The sequence below is a fragment of the Nipponia nippon genome, unplaced genomic scaffold (genome assembly GCF_047370975.1).
Source record: "Nipponia nippon isolate SJK-2023a ecotype South Korea unplaced genomic scaffold, ASM4737097v1 scaffold_7, whole genome shotgun sequence".
In the NCBI taxonomy this organism is placed as follows: domain Eukaryota; kingdom Metazoa; phylum Chordata; class Aves; order Pelecaniformes; family Threskiornithidae; genus Nipponia; species Nipponia nippon.
In genome coordinates, this window is record NW_028262391.1 from 11231551 (window position 1) to 11244411 (window position 12861).

General features: G+C 67.5%; 2 protein-coding genes across 4 annotated transcripts; both read left to right on the forward strand.

The window, feature by feature from the left end:
- The first annotated feature begins 512 nt into the window (after positions 1-512).
- Positions 513-3450, forward strand: LOC104015629 (mitochondrial ubiquitin ligase activator of nfkb 1-A). Of its 3 annotated transcripts, none has more exons than XM_087738972.1 (5): positions 513-573; positions 1080-1219; positions 1477-1564; positions 1646-1766; positions 1954-3450. In XM_087738972.1, the coding sequence occupies exons 2-5, from the start codon at positions 1103-1105 to the stop codon at positions 2648-2650; spliced, it is 1023 nt and encodes a 340-aa protein (XP_087595098.1). In that variant the 5' UTR covers positions 513-573; positions 1080-1102; the 3' UTR covers positions 2651-3450. The 3 variants fall into 3 exon arrangements, with proteins under 3 accessions (XP_087595098.1, XP_087595097.1, XP_087595099.1); XM_087738971.1 differs by having other exon boundaries at positions 568-674; XM_087738973.1 differs by lacking the exon at positions 513-573 and adding an exon at positions 583-632.
- A 5627-nt stretch (positions 3451-9077) lies between these two features.
- CAMK2N2 (calcium/calmodulin dependent protein kinase II inhibitor 2) lies at positions 9078-12761 on the forward strand. The gene is made up of 2 exons (XM_087738975.1): positions 9078-9322; positions 11489-12761. Exons 1-2 carry the CDS (start codon positions 9154-9156, stop codon positions 11557-11559), a joined length of 240 nt encoding a protein of 79 aa, XP_087595101.1. The 5' UTR covers positions 9078-9153; the 3' UTR covers positions 11560-12761.
- The last annotated feature ends 100 nt before the right edge of the window (positions 12762-12861 follow it).

The window sequence follows — 12861 nt, forward strand, 5'->3', positions numbered from 1 at the left end:
CAGAGGCGCGGGGCAGGAGAAGGGCAGCCGCAGGGCTGGCCCTCAGCCCTGGAACCCCAGGGGGGAGGGGGTCACCCCTCAGCGTGGCTGGGGGACATCGAGGGCGGCTCTGGGTGAGGTGGGGGGAGCGGGAGGGCAGGAGCCGGGCTGGGACAGACCCCAGCCCCGGGAGCGGGGGGGGATCCCCCGGTGCAAAGCCCATCCGAGGGGCCCCCTTGCCCCCCGGGGCGGGGCTGACAGCACGGGTGACCCCATCCTGCCCTGGGGCCAGGCCGTGGCCGAGCCCCCTCCGCAGAGCGCCGGGGGCCTGCCCTGGCCGGGGCCTCTCCCCACGCCGCGCCCCCAGCCCCGTACGGGGGTCCCCCCGCCTCTGCACCGGGACCCCGCCGGCCGCCGGGGGCTCGCAAAGGCCGCCGGGAGTTGTAGTCCTGTCGGTGGCAGGCGCAAGGCCCGACGGGAGCTGTAGTTCGGCGCAGGGGACGCTGGGAGACGTAGTTCCGGGCACGGCTCGCCCCGCCGCCGCGCCGCGGAGGCCGCACTCCATTTCCCAGCAGGCGGCGCGGCGGGGCCAGGGTCCGGGCCTGGGCGCCTCCGGCCTCGGGGGGCACGGGGGGCAGCGGGGCCGGGCCGGCGTGAGAGGCAGCGGCGGGGCCGGGCCGGGCCCGGGGGGCTGGGTCCGAGTCGGGTGCTGGGTTTGGGCCAGATCGGGGGTGCTGGGACCGGACTGGGGGTGCTGGGCCCGGACTGGGGGTGCCGGGCCTAGGTGGGACCCTGGGTGCAGGTCCCGGGCTGGGTCACGGGTGCTGGGCCTCGGCCCCATCCTGGGCGCAGGGCAAGATTTTGGGTGCCTCTGGACCCAGGCTGGGCAAGGGGAGCTGTGTCGGGCTGGAGCTGCCAGGCACCTGTGGGAGCTGGAGCTGAACTGCTAGCCAGGGCCACGGGCAGGCTCGGCCCTAGGGCAGCAGCACCCAGGGGACAGGGGCAGTGGGACGTCCCTGCCCTGGGGACAGGGGCGCTAGGACATCCTTGCCCCTGGGCCAACACTGCCCCGTCCCGCAGCCAACACGCTCACCTTGCAGGCGTGCCGCCAGAGCCTGGCACCATGGACACGCCGCCCATCACGCCTGGGGAGCTGCTGTGTCTGGGGTCCAGCCTCGCCTTCTCCGGCCTCTTCTACTACCTGTACAGGAAGAAAGCCAGAGTCGTGGCACGCATACAGGTAGTCCTGTCCCTCAGATGCTCTCTCCTGCCCGCTGCCCCTTCCCCCGTGCCCTACACTGCCCAGGCCAGAGCCTTTGATTTGGGTGCAGCTTGCTGATGACTGCAGCCTGCTGCGTCCTCTACTGATGTCACGATGCCCAGGACCACGCAGGTCACATCCTGCCAGAGATCCCCACAAAGCCCTGCATGACCCGCCCTCTGCCTGCCAGCCCATCTGCCCCTGCCCGTGTTCACACTCAGTCCCTGCTCTTCCAGGAGGCCCCAAAGCTCCAGGTTGATGACGATTTAGCAGCACTGGTGTCTGCGGCTGATGGGAGATGCCTGCCTTACGTTGCCCTGGAAGGTAAGGAGACCCTGCGGCCCCACACTGGGGATAGGGGCTGGGCTCTCCTCCTTCAGCCGTGATGCATCCCTTGGTTCTTAGGCATAGTGCTGCCAGCCAAGGCTGCGCTGACCAGCCATTACCATGAGGGGCTGCAGGGCGTGATCCAGAAACTGCTTCTGAAAGAGCATCGGCTGATCTGGAACAGCTTGGCCCGGAGCTGGTGAGCGATGGGAGGGGACAGCAGGGGTGGGCTTGCACCAGTGGGTCCAGGCTCCCGTCCTCTGGGGCCGCTTGAGAGGCAGAAAGTGGCTCGGTTAAAGGCTCTAGTCCCTACCCTCGGCTCAGCCGCAGGAGCTCGGAGTTCCTCCGCGTTCTCCACATCCCAGCGCTGCGCTCTCTGCTTTCAGGACTGAGAGCGAGCGGGTGCTCTCGGAGCAGGTCTACACTGTCCCCTTCTTGCTGGCCTCGCCAGACACCGAGGCGGTGACGCAGGTGAGCGTGGAGAGTCCGCTCCGAGCCATCTGCCTGCCGCTGGAGACGGTGTACGAGCGGTTCCAGCAGCCAGCCCACGGCTTCCGCGACCTGCTGGGCCAGTACTTGAGCGGGGAGAAGCCCAAGGGCATCCTGGAGACAGAGGAGATGCTGCGGGTGGGGGCCGGGCTGACAGGCATCGGGGAGCTGGCCCTGCACCCCGACGGCTCCCTGCACCTCCAGCCGCCGGCCCGGGGGGGCGAGTATTTCCTGTGCCTGGGGGACTGGCAGACGGTGCTGGCGGAGCTGGAGTCGGCCAGTGGGCTCTGGAAGGGTGCAGCCCTGCTGTGTGCCGCGGCAGGCCTGGCCGTCCTCCTGCACGCCCTGTGCCGTGCCTACCGCCGCGCCCGCCTCAAGCAGCAGCCTGAGGACAAGGAGCCGGACGGCGAGGAGGCCGGGGATGGGGGGACCGAGGACTCCTGCGTGATCTGCCTGACGCGGCCCCGCGAGTGCGTCCTCTTGGGCTGTGGCCACATCTGCTGCTGCTTCCGCTGCTTCCAGGCCTTGCCTGCCCGCCTCTGCCCCATCTGCCGGGGGCCCATTGACCGTGTGGTGCCCCTCTACCAGGCCTGAGAGCACCCTGGGTGGGGGGGCCCAGGGAGGGGCAGCGTGAACCAAGCCAAGCCCAGAGCCTGCAGAAATCTCAGCTGTCCCCTCGCATGCAGCTGAGGGATTCCTGTTGGGAGGGAAGGGTCCTGGTGTTCCCCTCCTGTCTGTTTTTGGGATGAGGGGGAGTTATAGCCTCCTCATCCTCCCTTTGTCTGCCAGAGGGACCCCCTGCCCAGACGTGAAGGCTTGGGGGAAACGTACTCAGTGCCTGAGCCAAGGAGCCGAGTCGCCTGCCCCACGCCGGGGCGTTCCTCTGGCTGCCGGCTGTCTGACCCGTGCCCCTTTCCCAGCCCTGACTCCCCCAAAGCCATGTGGGACTTTTCCCCTTGTTTGACTTCTCCAGCACGTGGCTCTGTCCGCGAGGAGGATGGTGGGGGCAAGACCAGAGGTGGCAGGGCACAAAGGGCACGGTGGCGTGACAGAGACCCCCAGGCCACCACAGTGGCACACCTCGGTGCCACCATTGTCGTCCCCCTCAAATCTGTGTGCCTACAGCCACTGCCCAGACCAGGGGCACCCGGCAGGAATGAAGTACGCCCCTTCACTAGTTGCTCTGCCACCTGGGGAGGGGGACAGCGTCCCTCCATCCCTCTCCACAGGGTCCCCGCTCTCCTCCTGGAGCAGCAGGACAGCCCTGGGGTGCCCCGGAGCCTGCCTGTGCCTCCGGCCCCTGCTGCACTCAGCGTTCCTGCCCGCCTCCCAGCCAGGACCGGGTGCGGGAGCGGCTTGCAGTGGTGTGTGGAGTGATAAAGCCAAGGAGCCGAGCTTGGCCTCGTCTCTTCCTTCGCGCCGTGAAGTCAGGGGGACGCGCCAGCAGCTGCCTCCCTCCCCGCCCAGGGAGCCGGCCCGGGGGTACCCTCACCAGTGGGTGGTGGGCAGCAGACCCCTGGCTGGGGTGCACCTCCTCAGGATACAGCCCCGAAGGGGGTGGGGGGACAGTACCGTTGCCAAGGTGATCATGCTCCTCTGGTCTCCATGGCAACCGCTCCCCTGGACCGCTCCCCATCAGTGCCTGGCTGCAGTTGCCCAGGCAACCCATGGGCTCTCCTGGCTCCTGCAGCTTTGGGGCACCCAGGATTTGGGGTGGGGAGGGGCAGCGCTAGCAGGCCCCTGGCAGCCAGACAGCAGTGTTGGGAGGGGGGCAAGGGGATGATGTGCCCGCTCCCCAGGGCAGCAGTCCCTGTTGCTACCAGTTTGGGGCTGGGAGCTTGCCTGGGGCAAAGGTGCCCCTGTGGTGTTGCTCCCAGGGCCTGCAGCCAGCCACGATGCCCCAGAGCACCCAGTGAAACCTCTTGGGACCCACGTGCATTTTTGGGGTGGGGGTTTCCCCTCCTCTCCCCACCCCCCCATCTTTCAGCCCAGCCTCTTCCCCACATCAGCACGGTGACTGCCATGCTGCAGAGTGAGCAGTGGGGCCCGGATCGCCACCAGAGCCAGGCATCCCTCCCGTAGCAGGAGGGATTTCGGGAAGGAGATAAATACCAGATGGGAGAGGGCCGGGCTGCCAGGAACACACTCCCTGCATGCCAAGAGCTGCTGGCGCGAGTGGCTGCGTGGGCCGGGGAGGGCAGTGGGTGCCTGCGCTTCCCCGAGACTGCTCGCCTCGTTCCCCAGGGCCCAGCAGTCAGCTGGGGACAGGGACAGCTAGAGAGGGACCTGCGGCCACCCACTCCCCTCTGTCCCCACAGGTGCTGAAGGTGCCCGAGGCAGGGGACGCATCCCCGGTGCTGGAGGAACACGGGGAGGGTGGCACCCCATGCTGGGGCACAGCCCTACCCTATGTCTCCCCTCTTGGGTCTCTGCCACCCCCAGGAGGCCACCAGCCCAGCGGTGGCCTGGACATGCAGACCCCGCTGAGCAGCCCTGCCTGGCACCGCTCTGGGCAGCAGCGTGACTCAACCGCTCAGCTCAGCGCCAGCCAAAGCCTTGCTGTGCCAAACCGCCCGGCACAGGGGCTGCCTGGCCATGCCGCAGCGCCTGTGCCCCCGGCCGAACCCACTGTGTGTCCCCCCAGGGATTTTTGGTCCGGAACAGGACAGCGGGGAGCTCACAGTGCGCAGGCTGAGCCCTGTCCAGCCGCCCTCCCCGCCACGGAGGGACCCAGGTGTCCCGCCAGCTGCCCCCCCACCCTGCAGGGTCCCTGCGAGTGCCAGCCCGCGCCCATGGCCCCCACCCACAGCCCCCAGGGCTGCCAGCCCACTTCCGCCTGCCTCCCTGTCTGTTGTCATGGTGACCAGAGATGTGGTGACAGGCGAGGACGGAGCCTCACACCCCAACAGGGCTGTTCACCCCGCGACGGGGTCAGCCCCCCACCCTCCTGCTCCCCTCCGCCCCAGGTCTGGGCAGAGCACCCTCCATGAAGCCCCTGCCCCACGCAGCATGCTGGAGGTGCCCCACCTGCTCAGTGATGATGATGATTGCCATCCCCATTTGTGCCCTGGGCAGCTCGTGTGAGGGATGGGGACAGTGCCATCCCTCTTCCACCCGCCCCAGCTTACAATCGGAGCCCCCTCAGCAGCACCCTCTTCCCAAAGCCAGGCTGCGCACTGAGACAGACAGACTCATCTCACTAGTGACAGCTTGCTGGCTGGCCCCAGCTCTCCTGCAAAGGTCTGAGCCCTTCCTCCCTGGGAAAGGTGTTTTCCCTCGGGGGAGGGCTTTTCAGCCTCGTCTTCCACGTCACTGGCTGCAAGGACAGCACAGGGCGAGGAACAAGGCACTGTCCCATGCTTGCCCTGGGCTCACCCACAGCACAGCTGCCGAGTAGGATGCCCATCCCCTGTCCCCCAACATCTCCTCACTACGGTGAGGAGGGCCACCACAGCCATCGGCACACGTGGCCATCTCCACCGCCTGCACCCAGCCCGGGACCATGTCTCTGCTCCCCCAAAATGCCTGTGCAAAGGAGCTGCCCGACCACAGCACAGGCAGCACGCACAGCGGCATCCCCACCTGGGCTCTGCCTCCTGGGAGCCGCTTGGCTACCGAGAGCTGGCGGCAATAGCCGAGGGGAGAGACATCCCTGACCTTGTCGGTGACCTTCGCTGGTCCCCCACGCCGGGCCGGGTGCTCAGAGAGAGCAGGGGTGCCAGCAGCAGGGAGCTGGCGCTCGGCGAGGCCCCCGGGGCCACGGCTGCCACTGCCGCGGAGCAGAAGTGCCATTTCACGTTTCTTGGCAGGGCTGGAAGCAGCACAGATGGAGGCACCAGAGCCGGCCTCCCGGCATGCCTCTGCAGCCCCCAGCCCCATGGGGCCAGCCCCGGGTGACAGCACTGACAGGCTCCCGGACCTGCACTAGGGAAAGCCCCGGATCTGGTGGCTGATGCCTCCTGCCTCTTCCAAGCCCCCTGTCATCCAGCTGCTGCCTGCCAGGCCACCGACCCCATCCCTGCCAGGCCTTGGGGACCACCAGGTGCTCCCATCTAGTCCAGCGCTCGCTGCCCAGGGGTCCCGGCAGAGCCTGGGCAGCACATGCCCCACCACGAGCCGCTTGCGCACACACAGGGCGTTTCTCCACCGTAAAACTACTTGAAGCATCAGCGACTGCAGGGAAACCCCTCACCTCCATCAGAGCACCCGAATCCCCCCAAGGGTGCAGGGCTCAGGGGCAGCATCCAGCTGTGGGGCTGGGTCATGGCAGGCACTGGTGGGCTCCCAGGGCATCATCCGAGGCCGGGCAATGCAGCGCAATCTCCATCACCAGCCCCTCTGCGGCTGGGAGCCCGGCTGCATGCCCCCTGCCCGGCCCCATATCTACCCCAGGGGGGTCACGGCTGGCCCCCAGCCCTTGTGTCACCTGCAAGGTGTCCCAGCTCAGGGGCTGCGGCACAGGTTTAAGGAGCCAGGGCAGGAAGAGCCACCTGCTTCCTGCTCCCACAGCCCCTTCTTCCCTCTGGAGCCAGCTTTGTGTCGGACAAAAGGCTGCAAAGGAAGCGAGAAAGGAGATTACGTGGCTGCTAAAAGACGGATAACGAAGGTGGGATGAGAGCCAGGGGAAGGCAAGCATGCAGTCCAGCTCACCATGGCAGGATGCAACCTGCACTGGCAGGGAATGAGGGTGGGGTCCTTCCTGCACCCCCCTGCCCACCCCCCCACATTTAGGTCCCTGGTACCCCCCCCCCAGGGATGTGTGACCAGCAGCAGCCTCGGGGAAGCCAGAGATATCCCAAGGAGATGCAGTGCCCAGAGCCACAGCGCTGCCCTCTCCCACCCACAGCCCAGCTGTGCCGGCATGAATTCATCCCTCCTCCTGCCTGGGCTAGGTGGAGGGTCCCTCACACACCCCCAAACCCCAGCCAGCCCCACAGAGTTCCCACCCACCCCATAGCCAAGCCAAGCACCTCTGGGTGCAAGGCACCGTACAGATACAGGTGCAGGATAAGCGGGGCCATTCCCAGGGTGACCCCTCTCAAGCTTCTCCCCAGGAGCCTGCCGGGCTGGAAACCCTCCTGGAGCGCAGCAGTGATCCCGCTCACATCCCACACAGCCCATCTGCTCCTCTTCTCGCTCACCCCCGGCCCCGCGCGTGCCACGGCCTGCCTGTCCCTGCCCACGGGCAGCGGCACATGGGCTCGACGATGGGAAAAGCAGGCCACATCTCAGCGTGGGCCTCTCGCCTATTTTCCCAGGCGCTTTTTGTGGGAGCAGAAGCCGTCACATGAAAAAGTTCAAGCTGGTTCCCCAGCAAAGGCAGGAATAACGGCACTGCCTTGCCAGCAGAGAGCAGGCACTGCTGCCCCATCCCTTCCTGTCTCTGCTCTGGGAGGGGACCCGTGCTCTGCAGAACCCGGCACAAAGGGAAAGGCATGGCTGAGCCTTCCCAAAATAGAAGTACCTGCCCTCTCGCATGGACCAGCGGGGCTGATGCTCTTCTGCAGCACCTTTCAACAGGATCTCAGGCCATGGAGATGCTGGCATGGAGAGATGGACCACAGGGCCATCTGTAAAACCCCCGCTCTTGCTCCCTCAAGACACCCAGAGGGAGATTCTCATGGGGCTGGTATGCGGCTGGCAAGTGCTGCTGCCACGCAGGGCTCTGGCTTTGCTGCAACCCAGCACACCCACACGAGCAGTGGGGTCTAGATGCGAGAGAGCAGCAGGAACAGGGCTGCCCCATGACAGGGTGGCCCTTTCCAACCAGCCTGTGCCTGTGTCGTCGTCGTCGTCGTCGTCGTCGTCGTCGTCATCATCATCATCATCATCATCATCATGTCCAGGAGCCAGCCAGGTCCAGGGGCCAGGGCTGTACCCACAGCTCAGGCAAGGAGCAGCAGCCCCAGCCTGAGCTTAAATAGCCCCCCAGCCCCAGGTGACAGGGATGGGGGATCCCAGGTGAGGCCGCTCAGGGCCACCAATGCCAATTAGTGCAATCACTGCACTGACAGGGAAAAAACACAGGAGGGAAGGGCCAGGGTGAGTCTGGGGCAGGGACGTGCAGAGGGTTCACAAATGGGGCTCTGGGGGGCCACTGGGGCCACTTTTGTAGGTCTCTCCTCCCTGACCCACAGCAGGTCCCCACAGGGGATGGCTCCCCTTCCCCTTGTCCACTGACAGCCCCCAGGGAAGGGCCAAACCAAACGGGGCGAGGGGCGTCCCAGGGCACGGCCCCTACATGGCCACGCTCGCGGGCACCTGCAGAATCACACCCACGTGCCCCCTGCAGCCCTGCAAACACATGCAAACGGGCACCCGTGTACACACAGATCACACGCATGTGCAGGGACCCACACATGGGGGGCCAAGGGGACTGGCAGGGGCTGGGGCAGGACTGGTGTGGCTCCAAGGGGGGACCCCAACACTGGGGGGGGCTGTGGGAGGGGGTGCCTGGATGGGTGTTGGGCAAGGGGCACAAGTGGGGGGGCTGGGGGCAACCTGGCTGGGGAAACGCCGGGGTGGGAGCTGATCTGGGGGGGTTGAGGCCGCCGGGCTGCAGGAGGCTGGGAGCTGGGCTGGGGGTGCCGGGGTGGTTCGGGGACCGGAGCGGGGTGTTGGGGAGAGTCTGTTTGGCATCACCTCGGTGTGCTGGGGGAGTGCCCGGCTGTGCCTGGTGGTCCTCGGCTGTCGGACACGGGGGTACCCGGCTGTGCCCAGGGCTCCCCGCTCCACAGGGACACCCCGGAATTGGGGTGACCACCCCGGCAAGGCCTTGCCGGGGGCGGGGGGGGACGGGACAGACCACCCTGCGCTGGGGACGGGGCAGGGGCTGGGTGTCCCCCCCCCCCCCCATCCCAACCGGGTCAGGGATGCACCGGCGGCGGGGGTCCCCATCCCCATCCCGGCCGGGCCGTGCCGTGCCGGGCCGTGCCGGGCCGCGGCGCTCCGGAGCCGCCCCCCGCCGGGGGGGTCCCCGCTCCCCCCGGATGCATGACTTCATCCTTCCGCCCGGGTTTCCTCCCCGCCGCCGCCGCCGCCGCCGCAGACCGGCTCCCGGCTCGGCGCGGCGCGGCTCGGCCCGCTCGGCCCCCGCCATGTCGCAGGTGCTGCCCTACGGCGAGGACAAGGTGGGCCGCTACGGCGCCGAGCCCGAGGCGGGGGAGCTGCCCTTCAGCTGCCGCCTGCAGGACACCAACGCCTTCTTCGGGGGCAACCAGGGCAAGCGGCCCCCCAAGCTGGGACAGATCGGCCGCGCCAAGAGAGGTACCCGCCCGACCCCCCCGCCTCTGCCCCCCGACCCCCCGCCTCAGCCCCGCCGCATCCCCGGGACCCCCGCATCTGCCCTGCGGCATCCCCGGCGTCCCCGGCGCTGGTTCTCGCATCCCCGGCGCTGTCCCAACGGGACCCCCGGGTCTGTCCTTGCATCCCCGGCTCTGCCCCACGGCATCCCCGGCGCCCCCGGCTCTGTCCTTCCATCCCCAGCTCTGCCCCGGGACCCCCGGATCTGCCCTGCGGCATCCCCGGCGCTGCCCCCCGGCATCCTCGGGACCCTGGATCCGGCCCTCCCGTCCCCGGCATCCCCGGCACTGGCCAGTGCATCCCTGGCGCTGCCCCCCCTCGGCGCCATCGGCATCGCCCCACAGCATCCCTGGGACTCCCGGCTCTGCCTTGCACCCCCAGCACTGCCCCCCGGCACCCCCGACTCTGCCCCCCAGCATCCCCGGCTCTGCCCCCCCCAGCATCCCTAGAATCTCCAGCTCTGCCCCACATCACCCCCGGCGCTGCCCCCCGGCATCCCCGGGACCCCCAGCTCTGCGACTGGCACCCGGCGCTGCCCTAGAACCGCAGGCCCCCCCCGTCCCCAGCTCCAGACACCAGCGCTGCCCCCCCCAGCCCGGGGCTGCCCCCGGGGACTACCCTGCCGCATCCCTGGGGCTGCCCCCGGGGCTATCCTCAAGCACCCCTGGGGCTGCCCCCCGGCGCATCCGCGAATGCCCCCCGGGACCCCCCCGAAACTGCTCCTCAGCACCCCTGGGATTGCCCCCACATCCCTTTGGACTGTCCCCCCCATCCCTATAAACAACCCCCAGCATCACCAAACAGCCCCCCCCCAGCCCCATAAACCTCTCTCCCTCCACGTTTCTCCCTGCCGCAGAGACCCCCATCAGCAGCCGCCGGCGATGCTGATCAACAAACACCCCCCCCTTTACTGTCCCCCCAGGACTCCATGAACCTGTGTGCCCCCCCCCCCCCCCGCTTTGCTGCCTGCCGCAGAGACCCCCATGAGCAGCTCCCCTGCTTCCATCAGGACCCAAATAAATGCCCCCCCCCCCGCGCCCCGATCTGTCACCATCGATCCTCCCCGATGCCTTGCGGACCCTGGAGAATGGCCCCTGCCTCCCCTGCGGCCCCCACCCCACCTGCTTGGGGGACCCCCATAGGCAAGCACCCCTCCCTGAGCTGCAGGGGCAAAAGGGGGGGGGAACAGAGTCCCCCCCCAGCACAAATACACCCCGGCCCCGAGGGGGGGTGAGCTGCTGGCTGCTCCACCCGCCCCCCCCTTTGCGGTGGTGGTGGTTGGGTCTCGCAGCCCCCCCGGGGTGATGGGGGGGCTGGTTCCCCCTCGGTGGTGATGGGGGGGGTCTGGCTGCTCCCCTGGTGATGTTGGTGATGGCGGGGGGGGTCTGGCCAATTTGCCCCCAGGGTGCTGATGGGGGTTGCTGAGGACCCCGGTAGTGATGTTGGGGGGAGGGTGTCTGTCCGCCACCCCGAGGGTGATGGTGATGGGGGGAATCTGCCCAGCCGGTGATGGTGATGTGGGGGGTCTCTGTGTGGCCCCCCCGATGGTGATGCTGACGGGGGGGGTGTCTGGAGGGTGATGCTGACCGGGGGGGGGGGGGGCTGTCCAGCCCCCCATGGTGCTGCTGATGGTGGGGGTCCGTGCAGCCCGCTATGCTGACGGGGGGGCTGTCCGGCTCCCCCGACGGCGATGCCGATGGCGGTGGGGTGTCCTGCGCAGCGGGTGATGCTGACGGGGGTCTGGCTGCCACCCCCGCCGAGCTGGCGGGGCCCCCCCCGCTGGGTCATTACCCATTCCAGTCCTGTTGCTCTCATCAGCGCCTGCCGCAGAGAGGAGGGGGGGTCCTTCCTGGTCTTTCCTGCCCCCCCCTTCCCAAACCACCCATCCAGAGGGGGCCAGCTGGCTGCAGGAGGGGGGATGCTGCCCCTACCCAAGCCAGGCGGGGGGGGGGGGGGGCGACCCCCCCATCCCCATTGCACCCACCTGCACCCCGCTCCCCAGCATCTGGGGAGGGGGCGGCACATCTAGAGCCCTCCTGGGGTGGTGAGTGGGGTGAGAGCCGGGGGGGGGGGGGGGGCAGGGGCTGGGCGTGGGGGGGGCCCCTCGCCCACCCCCGCCTGTCCCCGCAGTGGTGATCGAAGATGACCGGATAGACGAGGTGCTCAAGGGCATGACGGAGAAGTCGCCGCCGGGGGTGTAAGCCGGGACCCTCCGCCAGGACCCGCAGGCCGTGCCCTGCTCCCAGCCCGCCCGGCCCTGCATGCTGGCTGGACCGCCGACGAAGAGGGGGAGACCATGCCCGTGCCCCCCCCCCGGCCCGGGGGGGGCTCCGCTGCCACCCCCCCCCCCCCCCCCGAGCCATGCACTTTACCCCTCCGCCTCCCCCGGGGAGGGGGAGGGCACCCGCCGAGCCCCCCCACCCTGGGCAAAGACCCCCCCCTCCCCGGGGGGGTCCCCCCCCATCCTCCTTGGCGGGGGGTCCCCGAATCCCGGGGGGGATCCGGCCCCACGAGCCGGGGGGGGGAGCGCTGCTGTCCAGAGACATTTTTTGCTCCATCGTTTTTTGCATGAGCTTGGTGGCCCGGGCGCCCGGTCCGGGGGCCGAGGGTCAGCCCCACCACTCCAGCACGCTTCTTTTTAAACAGAAACTCCTCATATTTGTATTTTTATATCCGAATCTTTGTTAAAAACGATCTGCTGACGTTGAGATGTTGAAGTAACCGCATCGGGAAAACAAACAAACAAAAAAAAATGGTTCATATTTTTTTCCATAAGAAAAAAAAAGACAAAAAAAGAAGAAAAAACCGAGGGGGGGGAAAATAAACGGGGGGTGAGAAAGACGGAGGGAACGTGAGGAAAGCTGAAGATGTGGGGAGGGGAGCGGGGACCCCCAGCCTGACCCCCACCGCCGGCAGCGGGACCAGCCAGAGGGTTCGGCAGCACCATCGGCCGCCGCAGTCCCCTCCCGGCAGCGCCGGGGCCAGAGCCCCCCAGGCCGGCTGTGGGTGCCGGGGGGTCCCAGCGCTGCCCCTCGCTCGAGGGTAGTGGGGCCGGGGGGGGGGGAGCGGGGAGGGCAGGGACCGGCCTGAGTCGTTGTTTTTAATTTTGTACTTTAATTTAATTTTATTTTTTAAGAAGCTTCTCGGGGGGGTCTGATGTGCATGAGAAACTCGTCATCTTTTTCAATAACCTACGAGTGGCATTTATGGAGACGACGACGCAAAAAAAACACCAAACAAAAAACAAAACCGAGAAAAAAAAAAACCACAAAAAAAAGGGGAAAAAAAAAAAAAAGATACTTGTGTCATGATGTTCTACGAATGATCCATTGTAAATTTAAATGCCATTTTTCACTGTACTGGTGAACAAAATGCAATGAATAAAATACATTCATGTACCAAGGCGAGGCCGGCAGCCGCCTGCTCCTTTCTGTTCCTCCCAGGCGCCGGCTGGTTTTTGGGGTGCCTGCGGGATAGGGTGGCATGGCCGGGGGGGGCTGACC